A 16,675-nucleotide genomic window follows, 5' to 3' on the forward strand; every position below is an offset into this window, starting at 1 on the left:
ATGCTGTTGACATTCGAGAAAGAGACGCATTATTCGGTTTTTTTATGAGTTTGAGTCCTGCTTGATCCGATCTGACCTTCTCCCTATCCCATGATGTTGTATCTGACATACCCCATTTCATTCCTGCTCTCTATTATCCTTTGCCCCTGGATAATGGCTAATGATAATCTGCGTTTTTCTCTTGTCTATACCCTTTGTTATACCCTGTCATGTTTTTGTTCCTTTCTTTGTTCCCCAATGGTGGTTTTGCAAGAATCTGAAGCTGAGTTCCGTAGTCACGAATATGGAGATTGTGCATGGATTTCATATGTCTAGGATAGAGGGGTGGTCAGATGGGATGGCGGTAAATCATTTGTTTCTGCTCTTGGGCTCGGTGTTGTCAGCTCCGGGATATTGTTTCGTTCGCGTTTCCTACATTGGATGATCTTCTTTTTCCCTGTTATGTTTGCATTGATGGTTATCTGTCTCACTCTACTCCGATCTATCTTACAGTGCTTTTATTTGACAACGATTTCATCCGGGCATCCTTATCATGACCTTGTGGCTTTTTTTTTTCCTGTCTTATCTTGCATACAGATATCGGCTTTGTCTCTTCGTCATATGTCTTATGGTTATTCTTCTATGTGTCTATGGTATGCAGATCACGTACAGCCTTCACAGTTTCGGTGATTACTAATTTGACTACCCCCGTTTTACACGAGTTGAGGTTCCTTCTGATTATAGTTGTGATGGCTGTAGATGAGTAAATCGGACTAACTTGGGGATCACGAAGTGTAGTCTATAAGCCGCCAGGCACGGCACGTGACTCATTCCACCCATTCATGCCTGCATCTACAAGTCTTCCCCAATGATTACTCTTTCTAGTAGGCAAGTCTTGCCTCCTGCACTGAGCTCGCTACCCAGCTCATTCATCCGCCCGTGACCCCTGGTCTGTTGTCGCCCCCATGTCGAAAATGATCTCTGGTGTGTCATCGTTTAACCACCGCAGAACATCAACATCACGCCCGACTACAAAATCCCGCAGGGAATAGATCAGGTCAGACCTCTCGTGCCTTTGTACACCATGCGGCGGTAGAGATACGGTAACACAGTATGAATGTCTCCACGCTTGCAGCAGCTCTCCCATGCCGTCCAACACCATCCAGGCCTCATCCAGACCACGACCTTCTATAAAGAAAGATAACAAAAACCGGTCCTATTGGTTAGCGCGGGGTCAATTCCCCCGGCCCCTATCTAGTACTCGGGCTACTCGAGCTCCCCTGGGGAAACGCTTGCTTCCAAGGGAATGAAGAGATTGGATGGCATCTTCTCCCCCTCTGCTGTCTCTGATTTATGCAGGGGGGGGGGGAGATACTCGTTATCATGCTGGGGATTTGATTTGTTACTGGGTAGTAGGTAGGATGGGCTGAGGTTTTTGAACGGCAGAGCGAGGACGATGGTCTCTGCCTTTGGCGGCATTCTTCCTTCTTTTCTTCTTTTCTTATGGGGTAAAGGGTCTTGGGTTTGTGGTTACGGTTTTTTTTTTTTTTGTCATACTACATTGTGAGGGAATCGGTGGCGCTGGGCGGAACCCTGCGCATACAGCAGGCTGCTTCTTTGTTTGGGGTGAAGGGTGGGTGGGCTTGGATGAGGTAGAGGTATTACTATGCGTCACTACGAGAATCAGAATGGATTTCTTCGTTCTTGGTTTGTTCAATCGAGAGACTCGGCGCATAGTGTCAGTTCTGCCTCTGCAGCAACAAAACACACCTGCCTCATCACCCCTCCAGATTATATGTATTACAGTAAGTAGTGGTAGTAGTAGTAGTAGTTACGTGACAGGGTGGTGTGAACCAATGCCTCCAAATGTCCAGATGTTTAACACACGCACACAAAAAAAAAAAAAAAAAGAACAGCCGCTTCCAAAACTTTCACATGCTTGTTCCCAATACAAGAGGTTATAAATCTACCCTTGGCTCAAAGATAAGGGGGGGGGAATGCTCCTGGAATCAAACACACGTGGCCTGGAGGATATATGTAATGCCAACAAGGGTTCCAGAGAAGAAGAAAGTCAAACGAGACCAGTCATGGCCCTGTCGGAAGATAAAACGCAGGGTGGAAATAGGTACATGTGACTGGTGAGCTGGGTGGGGGTATTATTATTCGCACAATTCCAACCAAAACAATAAATCAGAAGTCATTCGGGGTTTTGTTGTTCGCAAATGTGTATGCCTCTGGTTTCTGCGAAGGAAGCTGTTGTGCGCCATATCGCTGGGCCTCCTGCTGCTCAGGGAACTCATAGATGAACTCCCGAGGCTTCGAGTCGCCACCCAGCGCAGCTGATATGGGCATGTCCACATCGGTAGTCGCGTACATCAACGACGGAGAATCCGTCACGGAAACATGTTCACCGCTGTTGTCATACGACATCGGAGCCATGTCCGGCTGCGGTGTGACTTGGCAGGGACTTTGGAAAGAAGCTTCAGGGGATGACATGGAGGTCGCATCGGGCCAGCTTCTGCCTGTCATTGAGGTCTCACATGATGTGTAGTCATGGAAAGAGTTGTAGTGAGCGGGAGCCGACATTGGCGGAGCTCCCCCGTGATATGGATACCCGGAAAGCATATCCACTGCTAACGGTGTCGCCGGAGGAGAGGCGATGTTGATCTGCATCGGCTGCGTCGTGGGAAACAGCTGGCTGGTCGGTTGTGCCGACAGACAGTAGCCTGCATCACTAGGGGTGTTCGGAAGCAGGTGATGCAGATCCTCCGGGGTCAGAGGTGTGGGGGGTGCCAATCCACCCGCGGTCACCGTGGGTTGCAACATTGATGACATTTCGGCTTTGGAATTGAGAGAACCCGCTTCGGCAAAAGTCGAAAGGTTGAGAGGCGAGCGTTGTGCGGCGCACGCCTTTCTCACTCCTGCGTAACGAGAGTTGAGTCCTTGCGCCGATTTCGAGTGTCTCATGCTACCGTAACCAGGAAGTCTCCCTGTGGGTGACATAGCCGACGAGTTTGAGAGCATAGACGAAGATCTAGAGGTACCAATCGCAGCAGGCCTCGGGCGTTTTCTGCGAGCAGCCAGGTCAAGTTCCTTGCTTGCCTCTCTCCACGAAGCTCGGTCGGCCCCGTGAACGAGCTGCGACAACCCTTGCGGAGTGTTGATCCCAATACCTTCAAAGCTATCAGCGAGCTCGTCTGACGAGCCCCGTCGGGACAACTCTAGGTCTTGATGGATGGGATATTGAACCGTATTGTAGGAAGCTTCCGCATCACTAGCCGATCGGTACCCTGAGGTTGGCTTGGTCGACGAATGCATGTGACCAGCCCAATCTTCAGAGTGGAGTTGCATACCGTGGGGGCTTTCAAGGGTGGGAATCGTCAGCGACTCGTCACCTGCCGTTACAAAGTCCAGAGAGGTCTGAGATGGCTCCCAGGGAAGCGTCGTCTGTGCATACGAAGGGCTCAGATCACCCGAGCTGACTCCGTGTTCATCGTGACTATCACTTCGAGGGTTGGCCGCGAAGGTTGTGGTAGGAGATACCGACCCATCCACGCTAGCCGGATGGCTGTTGTCCCCGTCTTGACTGTACCGATCGCGCGCCGCAACAGCAGCGTTCAATGCTCTTTGTAGAGACGCGAAAGTGGCCTCTCGGGCCGACTCACTCCTTGTCTTCTGGTGCTTGGACCGTGAAGAGGAAGAGGTCGTCTTTGCCCGCTCGCTGGGCTTTTCGGTCGATGGCTTGGGGGTATCTTCGTGTGCCTCATCGCTCTTGGTCTTGGAGTCTTGAATCGACTCGGATGATGTCTCTGTGTTGTCTGACTTCCCCCGGGCAGCCTCTTCGGCCTCCGCCTTGGCCTTCTGCATTCTCTCGAATTCTTCTTGTCGCTTCTGTTGCTTCGCCTTTGCCCGACGGTTCTGGAACCAGTTCTAAATACTCATTAGCTTCGAAGCTTCCCCCAAAGTTTTGTTTCACCATTGAAGGCCACTAACCGCTACACGGGGGAGGCTGAGATTCGTTTGCGCCGCCAATTGACGCTTGACATTGCTGCTGGGCTTGGGGTGGGCTTGGAATTGGGCTTCCAAAGTCTCCACCTGTTCCTTGGTCAACCGCGGACGCGAGAGGTTCTCTGCGTATTCGTCGTAGTCCATGATAGGCTGGTGATAGAAATCGACCATGTCGAACGGGGGGTGTGGGTAGAGGTAGCCATCCATCGGGTGCATCATGGAAGGATGGGTCATTGTCGGATCGAAGGCTACCGGTTGGTGATCCATTGGAATGCCCGTAAAGGCGTATGTGTGATGAAGGTAATTCATATTGACGGACGAGGAAGTATAGGAGAGATGAGCGAGGAAGGAGGATATGAGAAGGGTGGTCTTGTATGGGGGAGTAGTCTGATTGGGATGGGGTGGAACGCGGTGCGGTGCGGTGCGGTGCGATGCGATGCGGTGTTGGTGACCAAGTGTTCGAGGGCTCCTGACAAGCTGCTGCCAACGGAGCTGCAACTATGACGAGGACAGGGACTTGGTCATTGAACAATTGGACCACCAAAGACTGACTGATGACGATACTGGATAGGAGTAGGAGGGGTGAATAGATGTGGGATAGGGCGGGAAGATCGGATCTTAAAGGACGAGGATAAGAGATGAAGTGGCGGTAATGATTGGAACGAGTAGACTGGAAGTAGCGGGGAGTATATAATCCTATACTTGCAGTCGATCTGTGGATTTTCGTGTAAAATAGGAAAAAAGAAAACAATTGTCAGAGAGTGTAAGAGGAGTAGCCCAGGAGGAGATAGTGGAGGTGGATGCGACGAAGGAGGATGAGGATGAGGGGGGGGGCGACAGCCAAAACGCAAGAGGATCAAGGAAGGTATAATTATTATGTCCGATGAGGAAACACAGAAAAGGAAAAAGGAGGGAGCGACTAAGCTGACTGGGAAAAGCAAGAATAAAAATGGTGAAAATGAATGACTGAAAGAGGAAAAGGAGAGTAAGAGGTGAGGTGAAGTTTGAAGGGAAAAGGGAAGAAATTGAGAGAGTGACGATTGGGACAGGGACAAAAGGGAAAAAACAAAAAGAGACAAGAAGAAAGCAGAGGATGGAATGGATTGGATTGACAGAGGCAGAGCTAAAGACAGCAGCAGCAGAAAGACAAGAGAGCAAGAGACAAGACAGAGACAGAGACAGACAATTACAGACGAAACAGACAAGACAAGACAAGACAAGACAAGACAAGACAAGACAAGACAAGACAGTACAGAGTTGGTACAAGCAGAGAGGGACAGAAAGAAAGAGAGAGCTCAGTGCAGTGCAGTGACTTACTGACTGACTGACTGACCAGCTCCATAGTTTTGCTCAGTTGGGATTGGTTGGCAGTGAATGGAGTCAGTCGACAGAAGGTGTGGAGGGGAGACTGATGATTGGCGATCGCCCAACCGGAACTGGCTGGAGTTGCAAAGGTGCAAAGGTGCAAAAAAGAAGAGAGAGAAAAAAAAAAAAAGACACCAAGATTCAAGCCTGGGCCGGCTCAACTAGTAACAGAGCCGTATTGTAATCCTAACCCTGCTGGAAAGTCTCTTGTGCAGCCTGCTCTTTACTTTTTTCCTCATTTCTCTCTTTTTCTTTCATTTCCACCATCGATTGTTGAATGATTGTAATGGTTGCTGTCTTCATCAGCTCCCATTAACTTCTAATTCATCTTATCCCTGATCAACAATGCTGTACCACTGAATCGCCCAGCTACGAGCCGGAGGATACCGAGGATCCAGATGGAGCAAGTGCCTGCCCCTTCGGGACTAGCCGAGCTGGCCGGATAACGAACCCATTACCAGGTACCGTACGGGGGAGGGATTGCCCGAATTTATTCTTTGATTTTATTTTCCAGTTCCAGCTCCAGCTCCAGGCCCAACTTACCATCCGCCCCTCCCCCCCCCCCCAAGAGACACCCAGAGAGCAAAGCGCTTGCTACCTAAGGGGGTGGCGGGCTGGGCGTACACATTTCTACCAAGCTGCCTACGAGTACGAAGCCCTTCAGCCTTCAGGAGTCTGCCTCCGCGGTTTGCCCGCTCGCTCTTTCTCTTGTGTCTCCGTACCATTCTTTTTAAAAATAACTCACCCTTCAAGGCTGGCATCCCCCCCATTCCCTGGTGGTTTCCAGAAGAGCAAAACAGAGCGAGGCGAAGGCAGTCAGTTCCGGATATCCCTGGATACTGTTTGTACTGTGTAGTTTACAGTACTCCTGACAGTCGTACTTGTACTTTATGGGCTCCGTTCTTGAGTATGTGTAGCGACAAGTATTAACTTATCGCTTCCGAAGCCTACAGGTGCCACCCCTCCCCCCCTCCTCTTTCTTCTTCTGCTTCAGAAGATCAATTGAGACAGAAAGAACCGGAAGTTGCCAAGAGGGTCTCAGCAGAGTAAAATCAACTCCCCCCTCCGCCATGGCGGTGACGGTTGGTCTACCTATCTTTCTAGGCTCAGGATCGGTCGCTATCGCCAGGCCGATCGTACGGAGACGAAGGAATGGGTCCACGATGCAACCTGTGCCTCAGCCTGAGGATGCTCAATTGCTTTTTCTTTCCTCGTTATCGTCAGATCCGTCCGAGCGGTGCCGGAAGAAGAGGGCGCCCCAGATAGATCGAATTCCCTCTTTCCCTAGAAAGAGGCTGATGATGTTGATGCTCTCGCCCGTGCCAGAAATGCGAACAGACTATTGGCCTGACCCCTCTTTGCGCCTTGGAGTACGATTGTTCTTCTCATGTTATGAGTGTGTGTGTGTGTGTGTGTGAAATTTACCTAGTCACCTAACTGTTGGATGGCTTGGCAGAGATCTAAGTTTGTTGAGTGTGTTCCTCCCCCTTAGATCACAGCCCGCAGACTCAGAGCCCTACGTACCACACTCGGGCCCGGGGCCTTTGGGTGAACCACGGATTACTTGTTCTGCCCCTTCCGCACAATCGCCTCATCTCGACATTCAAACCTTCCCCCCAACGCTTCCCGGGGAATTCAAACTCTGGATTCCAGTCAAAGTTTGACCGATTAAGCTCCTGTGTCAGCTCGAATTGACAGTCTGGCCCATTGCCCCGGGACTCATGATTCAGAACATGACTGGAGGTGCGAAAACTGTGTAGAGCGCTCATCCGTACGCTGAGTTAGGAGCGTTCCCTGGACTTTCGTCAGTTCCTGCATTAGCGCCACTAACACTAAGGGCCGATTTTAGCTCTTACCAGGGGTAGGGGTTCCATCTGCCGATAAAGACCATTGCTTGTAGCAGTTCCAGTTGCGCCCTCCTCCATGGTTAGCAAGATGATACTAGCTGAGGCAGCAACAGCAGCAGCAGCTGCTGCTGCTCACCCTCCGTGCAGGAAGAGCTGCAACGTCACGTCTCACGTCTTACCGTGCTGAGGAAAAGCAACTTTCGACAAGACCGTCACGACCCCTCAAGTGGGTCCGGCGCTGAATAGAGTCAGTTGGTAGCCTGAGGGAAAGTCTGGCACAACCAAGATATGAGTACTCCGTAGGTATGTGGTGGATGGGGGCCCAGCTCAGGGTTTGTTCCTACTGGGCCATGCAGCGATCACGGGGACTTTGGGGGGGGAGAATCGGGGGTGCGGTCCATGGTTTTGTCCCAAGCGGCGCTTAAGATTCACCGTACTTACACTAAAGTACATATTCTGGATCCGGTTTAGTTTCCCAGCGGTCCGAAGATCCTCTCTTGTCCGGGAGACCCCCCAACTTCCGATTGATATTTGATGATCTTAAGAAGAAAAGAAGCAAACCCTTGGGGTCCTATCATATGAAACCCTAAGCACACTTGGCCCATGATTCACAACCAGCACGTCTACCGTAGCCTAGTCCAGTACTTAGGCTCAGGCTGTCATCACATGATGGCAATCCTCCTGTCGGGTTACCGCAAAAGCATGATGGGCATGATGTGATGATGGCTTCTGTCTGGGTCAAGGTTCACTTATTACGTTTAGCCTCGGTACTGTACTGTACTGTACATCCGCAATACTTATTTACACCCACGGTACAGGATGTCAGTACGGTATGCACGCCTACTTTGTCCCATCCTTTGCACTTCCTCGAAAACTCACAATGGCGAAACAATCAAGCGGGGAAGTGGCCGACCAGAAGGAAGCATTGAGTCAATGCGTTTTCTGGGGCCTACGTTTACTGCATGCAGCAAAAGTGAGACTGCGCATTGGCATAATGGCGTGAATAACCTTCATTGTTCCGTTTGGGTGGACCAGGACCAGGACCAGAACCAGAAAGCAGCTGGCACGGATCTCCAGGACCTGCCTGTCAACCTTCTTTTTCTCCCTTCCCGCAAGGTTCCTGGGTCAGAAGAGCTTGGAGTTCCTGGATCTGCAAAGGCCGACCACCCCGGTCAGCACTAGAGTAGCTCGAAAGGTAGCAATGGAGGGAGACACCTCAGGAAAGTCAGCACTAAAAGCAGATCAGACTTGAAGATTAACAATACTGGGGGTGTGTTTGCTGCAAGTTACAACAGCGTGGCAGCTCAACCAGCCTAAGGCCCCACCGCAATCCAATAGTCGACAGATCCTCCGTCGATCAGCCTCAGGGATCGGTGGGTTTCGAACAACGAACGAGTTTCGACTTCCCTTCCCTGCCCCTTCCTTTCGAATGGCAGTAGCTTACTTCCGAATTGGAAGTGAATGGGTTGGTTGAGCTCAATACCAACATTCTTCCCATCTAAAGAATGTGCTCCCAGACAGCGGCCCGTTCTTGCCTGTGGCAGACTGTCAAAAACGACTCGGGACTCAAAAACATGCTCCTTCCCATTTCGGCGCCAGTTCGGTATGCAGTCCGAAGAAGCGCCCGCGCGTCAATCAATCTCATGGGCTTACCTGCCTCCAGTAATTCGTAGTCACTGGAGAACCTGAAGCTGCTCACAGCCTTTCCATTTTTCATGGTCATGTTAGGGGCTTCTTAGTTCGAACGCCATCATATGCGCTCTCGCCACACCGGTGCTCGATGGGCAACCAGTGAATTACTCCGTACTGTATCCGTAACTACTTACGGCTCCAAAGATTCGCCCATCTGATATACATATGCATGCATGCCATGTGTGCATGGGTCACCACCCTGTTCTTCTTCTGTTGCTGCTGCTGCTGCTGCTGCTTCTATGAGGTTATTGAGCCCTTTCGGTCTGTATGCGATGATCTTGGAGACACTGGTTCCTTTGACAGTTAGAACGTTTCCAGGTTCGAATGCTCAATCGCGATCCCATGGGCGATCACTGCATCCATTATGTTGATTCCACAATAGAGTCTCTGGAAGCGCTCCCAAAACTATCTAAAGCCAAGTCCTACTTTTTTGCGCATGCTTCTCTACGGAATACGGCGTGCTTTCATAGAGACTGCGGGCTCTGGAAGGAACTTCGAAACGTGGGCGGACACCAATAACTTGATTCCGGAGCAACAGATCGTCAGTACGCACAGTACGGACGGTGGACGGAGAGGTCGTCAAATCTCATTATGTCCACCGTCATAGCTCCTGACTGTTGCTTGCAAGCTCCTCCCGGACTCCGCTAGGGTGACCGGGGATTGCATTAAACCTGCACTGGTTCTTGCGGGTTCACGTGTGGGATGCAGCTCTTCGGTGAACTTGTCGCGATAAGCGTTTCAGGCCACTCAAAGTGTGCTCCAGATTACATTGACCTACCCACTTAGCATGGGTGATGGATTTGAAGTAGAGGGTGGGGGGTTCATGTTGAGTAACTTAGTCTTTGGACCAACCAGCACTGGGCAACACCATGCATCACATCTAGGAGCTGGCCAACAATCCCTCCATCTACAACGGAGGCAGATTTTCCGGGGGCATGGGGGGGGGGGATTATCCTGTCTGCAATAACCCCCCCCCCCCCTCCCTGAGGGCGATCCCGCAAGCATCCGTACAGATCCCTTCCCCAGTGGTTTGCTAAGGATCAATGGGATCGAACAGAGGCCGTTGTCGACCGACTGAGAGGGGACTCTCAAAATATGGACCCTGGAAAGGGGAGCAAAGCTGCTGCAAGTGGATGCAGAAAAAGGAAATAAAATCCCCGATGATCCTCGGTGCATGGATGTGATTTTTCTGTAATACCTGGACAGAGGGGGGTGCGTGTGCCATAGTGAGGAGCGTCGATTGCACTACAGCCCGCCCTTCCGGGAAGCCTCATTTGACGCGAATCTCACCAAGCCCGTAAGCTCGACTGGGCCCCGCAGGTCGATCCCCTCCTCATGAATGACATGGGAGCATCCCTGTCTGGGTATAAGGTTGACTTGGCACCGGGGGATCCTCCTCTACTGCCTGTAATCCACCACCCGGACAGTTCAACCCTCAAGCGCTTCCATTCCCTTGGGTCTGATCATTGCTCATTGCGTCCGCCGTCGACCAAGGAGACTAGGCTGGCTCTCAAGCCCTGCCGGTCGGCACTTTTAGCATGCGGCAATCATTTTCTATCAGGGGTTGATGGAAGAATTGTAGAAGGAAGACGGTGGACGAAAAGTCCACGCAAAAGCAACGGGCTCGAGCTTTGGGTGTGATGTGATGGCAAGCTATCAGCACCTCCTCATCCTCCTTGTTTGCATGAACCGACATTTGAATGCCTGGTGGTGTGTCCGTTGGTGCAACTTGAGCCGTCCCTGCAGCGCCACAGTGCATGAAGTGGCGGTGCTGACTGGTCAGAGTAAGCTAAGCTCAGTCTGGTAGCATCAGCCACTGCGATCGACACCACCTGACTATCCTAGCGTTGCCTTAGCCCTGAGGCAGTGTTTAGCTTGGTGGACTTAGGAGTGAAGCTGCTGCAGTAGTGCAAACTTACCTGAGTTTACCACATCACCACACCACCAGAAACTTATCACCCCTCCACTAAACTCACATCAGCTCCAAACTCAGATACCTGGCTAACCTGGCTAGATCGTATCAGGATCGTGTCATGTTCTGAGGGAGACAGCCACAAAAAAAAGCAATCCTAGGATTTGTCAGTTCGCCACCACGGCTCGATCCATAGGCCACGGCCCTACGATCGTCCTACTATCCCTGCTCCAGACCCAGGCATCTCGGTTTCTATCACTTTGTGACTGTACGACTCTGTTCAGCGCTTTAGGGTGGCCGCCGCTATTCCTGAGGAGTCCCTTGTTTAGTTCCAATTTCGACCAGAACGGTGAATGTTTTGGTGACGCTTGGCGGACGATGGCACCAGGCGATTCCAATCAATTCATTGCTGCCTGAAGCAATGCTGCTGTAACAATCAAAGCCCTGTTTTGATCTCTTGCTCGGTGGTCGCTTTCTCTTCTGCGAACCTAGTATTTCCGGATGGCAAGCTTCTCGACCCGATCAGCCATCGCTATTGTGGATTCTGCGGTATACGGTCCCGCCGAAGCCTCCAGGAAGTTGTGTCTTCCAGGGAGCAAGAGGGAAGAAAAAAATCACCTCCAGGGAAGCGAGCTCCATCCCTTGCAGAGGGCGTCAGACACAGCTTGAAGGCTCTCTCGGCTGAGAAAGCTCGGCTCGATCTTCCAGCCCGGGAGCTGCAGCAGGGATCATGACGATCCACACGAACCTCGTCTGCGAATTCGACATGTCTGTTTTCCAGAACCTGATCTGCCTCTTCGGTCAACGAGGCAGAATCTCTTGGGACTTGCCATTGTGCGAACATCGCCGGCAAGAAGGAGACATGTCTCTTTTTGTTTTTTTCTGGCCATCTGATGTTTAGCTTCCCTGGAAGCTGTACCGAAGATTCTGCTGGTTTGACTCTGCTCGTGTACCTCTCAAACGGGTGACCCTAGGATATACCGGTAGGTTCGTTTCGATTCTAACATAGCTTATCGCGTTTCAGTCTCGGTCTACGTCGGACAGCCTTGTCTGCAGCAACAAACAAAACCGCGTCTCCGCATCCAGTCGGACTGGGAACTACGGTATTCGGTCTAGACGAGCCACAATTGAACATTTGTACGGAGTCGGTAACGGCTGGTGCGAGAGTGCACTGCGGCAGCCACCATGCAATAAGACCGATGTCTGTTGCTGGTGGTTTGCTCGTTTTCTTTTGAAAACCCCCCATCTTTTTCTTTTTCCAGGACACAGAAACCTACAGAGAGGGCTTCTTGCAAATCATGGACCCATCTGTGGGTGGGTGGGGTGGCGGAGGAGGAGGAAAACAAACGCGCATACATACATGATACATCTCCGGATCCTCACTCTCTAGTTTTGTCGGTGAGCACGCTTGCGACGACCAAATTCCAACAGTCAGCCGTTTAACTTAATCTGATGATTTATTGCATCGATTACACTCTGGAGAACTTCCTATTCCGCTCCAATGGATAGGATCTGTCACGGTAGGGCGACGTTCCTCCATGTCGGTGAAGATGAACCACCAGTGGTCGGACAATATTTTGCCATTCTTCATCGGGAAAATCACTCGGGTTTCTTCTCTGTGTTTGTCCGCTCTTTCTCCCTCGGAATTGAAAGCTTTCAATCCCGGTAGTTTTCTTTTCCTGCCTTTAGATGCAGGTAGTTCACGGCTCACCGCTGGCTACTCCGTGGTTAGCCATCATCACTGCGGAAGGGCAAAAGTCTTTCGTTCGGGCTTTCGGTGTCCAATGCGAACAATCCCATGGAGGTTCCCGAGACACCGGATGAAAGAGACTTGCTCCCTCCTACCTACCGGTAAGGATATTTCTGGTCTAGCCAATCCCGACGGGAGGTGTCGTTTGGGGGTTTCGAGGTGGAGAATTTTTGGGAAGCGTAGGTACAGTACTCGCTTCCTCCGTACGAAGACTCGTCGCCCCCTCCTCTTCTTCTGCTGCTGCTGCTGCTGCTGCTGCTGCTGCAGTTGTGACAGTAAGAGCTGTCTGTGAAACGGGACAATGTGTTCCAGCGGGGCTATGTACATGTACATGCACAGTTCTGCCAAGTAAAGTCACTCCGTAGCCTACCTTCTCCAGACTAATCCCATAGCTATCCCACACCAACGAGCATGGTTACCTCCTGCGCACATGTACCAGAGAACAAAGCCAATCATACCTACCCGGCAGTCAACCAAGAATAATCCCGTTGTCCGAACAACAACCAAACCAAATTAGCCCGAAGGTAGTCTGAGTAGACGAAACAACCACTTCATATACATGCATGATCCGGGGTCGTCATCGCGCTAAGCTCCCAAATTCCAGGTTTTATGTGTATGTACTCCGGACTGTAGTGGCCACGAAGTTATCCTTGCCACAGAAGACAAACGTTTCACCTGGGAGGCGGGGCGAGGGGCGGGCTGGTTCGGATGCCAATTGCCACTGTTACTGTTCTGGTGGCCATCAAGATGTGTTGGTTGTTGTCAGGATAGCGTGCTGGGGTTCTTCTGTGGGTACGGAGGGCTTGGATGTGAGTTGTGGGATGTGGGATGTGGTCTGCTCTGGCTTCGTGGTCTATGGTCTATGGTCTATAGCAGAAGGTGTACGGAGTAGCATAGCGGGTGTTATGGGATATCTTGTTGCAGTTGGTGATTTTGCCACTAGTTTAAGGAGGAGGGTTTTATGGCCAGCCCCTTTTATGTATCTCTCTGGTGGCAGGGTACTGACAGGATAGACATCCTGGGCTCGACTTAGTTCAGTCATACTGGACATCGTTTGCCACAACATCCCTGATTGATACCTACCGGTAGTAGACCAGCGATATCTAGATTAGCTACTGGCAGCAATTGAGCATTGCATTCAAACTATATGCCCGGAATCCTTCTCCACGGATTCGCTCTATCAAAGCTAGGTATTTCTCCTCCTACATTCCCCAACATCAAACCCTATATCGCATCGTCTTTATACCCAATACCCTTCTTATTTAGAGATGCCAATGGCTGGCTCAAAGATATCTCTCATACTGTACCACCACGCTCACAACCAAAACGAAGGAAGTTAACTTCCACGAAACCCAGATCTCCCTCCCATCTACATCCACATCTCCATCCACAACGGACTCTACATCGACAGTACAGCCCATACAAGACTAAAAAGCCAGGACCGCATGAGCAGCATATCCCGCTGCAACACCCGTCCCCACCGCCTGGCCGGAAATTGATCCATAGAGCCAAAGCCGTACTGCCACCGAAACCTGTTCTGATTGTTCTTTAGTGAAGTAGGGCATAGAGGCGCAGTTGACGAGTCTAGACCCTTCGCTTCTAGACTACCTTTATTCAATGTGTAGGGTCTTGAGTACTACAGTAAGGTAGGTAGCTGGGTACAGGACTGGGGAGGGTAGCGGTACATGGGGGGAGATACTATCAGGTTTTCTCCTCCCTCAGGGCCGGTTGGATGGTGTAGACTAGGCTGCCTGTTGGGCTCTGGATCCATTGTACTGTATGTACTATGTCTATAGGCGGAGTATGGGGGTATGCAAGGAGGACTGACTTTAGGTACCCTTCTGGATGGATTTACGGGATCTGATAGCTGGCAGGCTGGATACTTTGCCTCAATGAATGGTGTTGACTCTCTGGATATGTCTGGCCTCTGCTTGTATACCATGGGGATGGGGTTCTACTGGTTCTCAAGAGCTAGGACCTGGGTTACCTTTCTCTGGTTCGAAGGTATGAAGTGAGCGTGGTTAAGGGACCTTCGGACTTATCTCTCAGGGCTTATGGTGCTCTGTGGTGGAAGCTAACTAGTAGTCATGATTTGTATCATAAAGTCAATAGTAGGTTCCTCCAAGGCCATTCGAGTGACTACGTAGTGTGGAGCTTATGGAACTTGGAAGCGGTATGGTCTGGATCGGCGGTCGTCGAGTCTAGCCTGGGACGATGAGGCCTGGTGGTGCGGAATACCTACTTTTACTGGGTCGGGTCTGGCGAGGAATTCATGGGTATTGTACATGGGCATGATACCATGTCTATTCATCTTTTTGGTATTCTGTGTTTGCTGGCTGGGGTAAGGCGGGTCAGAGTACATTTCGGCCCCAAGAGTAGGATGTAGGGTGCGTGTTGCTTAGATCTATGACTGCATGGGCATCGGGTCTGGTTCTGAGTGTTATCTGGTATGTATGCTGGGTAGTTGGCTGGCTGCTGGCTGGCTGCTGGCTAATCTAGTCTTGTCTATCTATGATAGTAAATATGTACAATGCAAATCTTGTAAGGTCTGTGTCTATCGAAGGTGGAAAGCAGATCTTGGCTTGACAGATACAGCAGCAGGTATCAGAAAAATCACCAAAAAGAAAATCTTCATCGAGGAGCGGGGGTGGGTCAGCCACTACTACTTCCAATGCCGAACGAGTCTAGCCCTCTTTCTATCCTTCTATCCGACGCATCTATGCTTCATTGGAAGGCGTTCCGGACCTCCAGCTCAATCCGACCATCCACCACGCTCTTGACACTGATGCTGCGCAGGTCCTCGATGATCACATCCGCTCCGGCCGCCTGAAGCTGCTCCAGCGTGTGGGTCGTCGTCAACGCAATGACCGTGAACCCGGCCGCCTTGCCCGCCTTGATTCCCGAGGGCGCATCCTCCAGCACGACCAGCGCGGGCGAATGCTCCAGACCCAATCGTGTCCGACCCAAGAGATAGCACCGCGGGTCGGGCTTGCCCAGCTCGACGTCCTCGGCCACGACCAGCACGTCCGGGTGCGTCAGGTTCAGCACTCCCAGCCAGCCCTCGAGCAGGGCGCGCGTTCCGGATGTCACCACCCCCCAGCGAGCGCCCGCCTCGTCCAACGCTGACAGCAGGGACCGCGCGCCGGGAATCTCAACGGCGTCGGACCCGTACTCCTGAGGAATACGACCCTCAACGTAGCTGACGTCTGTGGTGTTGTCAGCGCTGCTCGGTTGTGCTTTTCTTTTTTTGATGGGCATTCACAGCAAAGAAGGGCCTGTGTGTTGTTGAGGAGATCGTGTGTTGCTTGGGTAGGCCTCAAGGAGTTCAATCTGAACTGTGTAATGGCGTGCGTGTACAATCGGAAAAGACAAGAGACTTACACTCCCAGTTGGCCTTCGTCGGGTCATACAGCTGCAGCGTATCAATGCTTCGGCGTCCGTGTGAGGTCGCCAGGATCGTCGCGGGGTCGACGCCTAACTCCGCGCCAATTCTGTCAAGGGCGAAATTTCGCCACGGTTAGCGATGGAGAAAAAGTGATACGGGTTGCGGTTTGGGAGTGTTGTATAAAAGACTGGACTGAACTAACTTGTGCCAATGTTTCACGATCGCTGGTGCGGGGGAGAACAGAGAAGGATCAGAGCGTCAGTTTCGATCGATCGAGGTTCCAGTGTGCGACGGGGCGAGAATGCAAATCATAAATAAATTTATAGCAAACTTTCCGAGAGGACTTACCATCAGTTGAGTCGACGATGGTGCCGTCAAAGTCGGAAAGCAGACCGTCGAAGGTGAGGATTTGCGGAGGGGCAGAGAAAGAGCCGGTTGAGTTAGACATGATAAGAGCGGGGTCCGAAGTAGGACAGCGGACTGGTAATGCAGAAGAGTGGAGGGGGGTGCTGTAAGCAGTAACAGAGGTTCCCTTCAGAGCGAAGCTGTAGGATAGAGCGAAGTAAGGAGCGGACACAGTCCTTTGCGAACGAGTGAGGGGAATAAGCCGAAGAAGTAAATCTACCGTGATGATGGGAGATAAGTGATTGATTAGGTGATTGTCCCGCGCGGGAAACAGAGGCGCAGAGGCTCGGAGATCGGCCAAACTTGGGGCCGGTTATCTTAGCGTCAAATCT

At 51.4% G+C, this 16,675-nt stretch overlaps 6 protein-coding genes across 6 annotated transcripts; 3 read left to right on the forward strand and 3 right to left on the reverse strand.

Annotated features, from left to right (window-relative positions):
* The first annotated feature begins 48 nt into the window (after positions 1-48).
* Positions 49-522, forward strand: BO82DRAFT_6125 (uncharacterized protein). Its single transcript, XM_025641383.1, has one exon. It carries the CDS (start codon positions 161-163, stop codon positions 422-424), a length of 264 nt encoding a protein of 87 aa, XP_025497461.1. The 5' UTR covers positions 49-160; the 3' UTR covers positions 425-522.
* Positions 523-2,056: 1,534 nt separating this feature from the next.
* BO82DRAFT_6230 (homeobox domain-containing protein) lies at positions 2,057-4,402 on the reverse strand. Its single transcript, XM_025641397.1, has 2 exons — positions 3,973-4,402; positions 2,057-3,909 (listed from the first exon to the last, which is right to left on the reverse strand). The coding sequence occupies exons 1-2, from the start codon at positions 4,294-4,296 to the stop codon at positions 2,170-2,172; spliced, it is 2,064 nt and encodes a 687-aa protein (XP_025497462.1). The 5' UTR covers positions 4,297-4,402; the 3' UTR covers positions 2,057-2,169.
* Positions 4,403-6,370: 1,968 nt separating this feature from the next.
* On the forward strand, positions 6,371-6,815 carry BO82DRAFT_6239 (uncharacterized protein). Its single transcript, XM_025641400.1, has one exon. The coding sequence runs from the start codon at positions 6,423-6,425 to the stop codon at positions 6,768-6,770; it is 348 nt and encodes a 115-aa protein (XP_025497463.1). The 5' UTR covers positions 6,371-6,422; the 3' UTR covers positions 6,771-6,815.
* Positions 6,816-9,463: 2,648 nt separating this feature from the next.
* Positions 9,464-10,234, reverse strand: BO82DRAFT_6255 (uncharacterized protein). Its single transcript, XM_025641403.1, has one exon. It carries the CDS (start codon positions 10,065-10,067, stop codon positions 9,666-9,668), a length of 402 nt encoding a protein of 133 aa, XP_025497464.1. The 5' UTR covers positions 10,068-10,234; the 3' UTR covers positions 9,464-9,665.
* Positions 10,235-11,994: 1,760 nt separating this feature from the next.
* Positions 11,995-12,973, forward strand: BO82DRAFT_6252 (uncharacterized protein). The gene has a single exon (XM_025641402.1). The coding sequence runs from the start codon at positions 12,342-12,344 to the stop codon at positions 12,843-12,845; it is 504 nt and encodes a 167-aa protein (XP_025497465.1). The 5' UTR covers positions 11,995-12,341; the 3' UTR covers positions 12,846-12,973.
* A 2,027-nt stretch (positions 12,974-15,000) lies between these two features.
* Positions 15,001-16,567, reverse strand: BO82DRAFT_379813 (HAD family hydrolase). Its single transcript, XM_025637709.1, has 4 exons — positions 16,287-16,567; positions 16,143-16,162; positions 15,935-16,046; positions 15,001-15,759 (listed from the first exon to the last, which is right to left on the reverse strand). Exons 1-4 carry the CDS (start codon positions 16,384-16,386, stop codon positions 15,278-15,280), a joined length of 714 nt encoding a protein of 237 aa, XP_025497466.1. The 5' UTR covers positions 16,387-16,567; the 3' UTR covers positions 15,001-15,277.
* Between the last annotated feature and the right edge of the window lie 108 nt (positions 16,568-16,675).

This window comes from Aspergillus uvarum (assembly GCF_003184745.1).
Source record: "Aspergillus uvarum CBS 121591 unplaced genomic scaffold BO82scaffold_1, whole genome shotgun sequence".
In the NCBI taxonomy this organism is placed as follows: Eukaryota; Fungi; Ascomycota; class Eurotiomycetes; order Eurotiales; family Aspergillaceae; genus Aspergillus; species Aspergillus uvarum.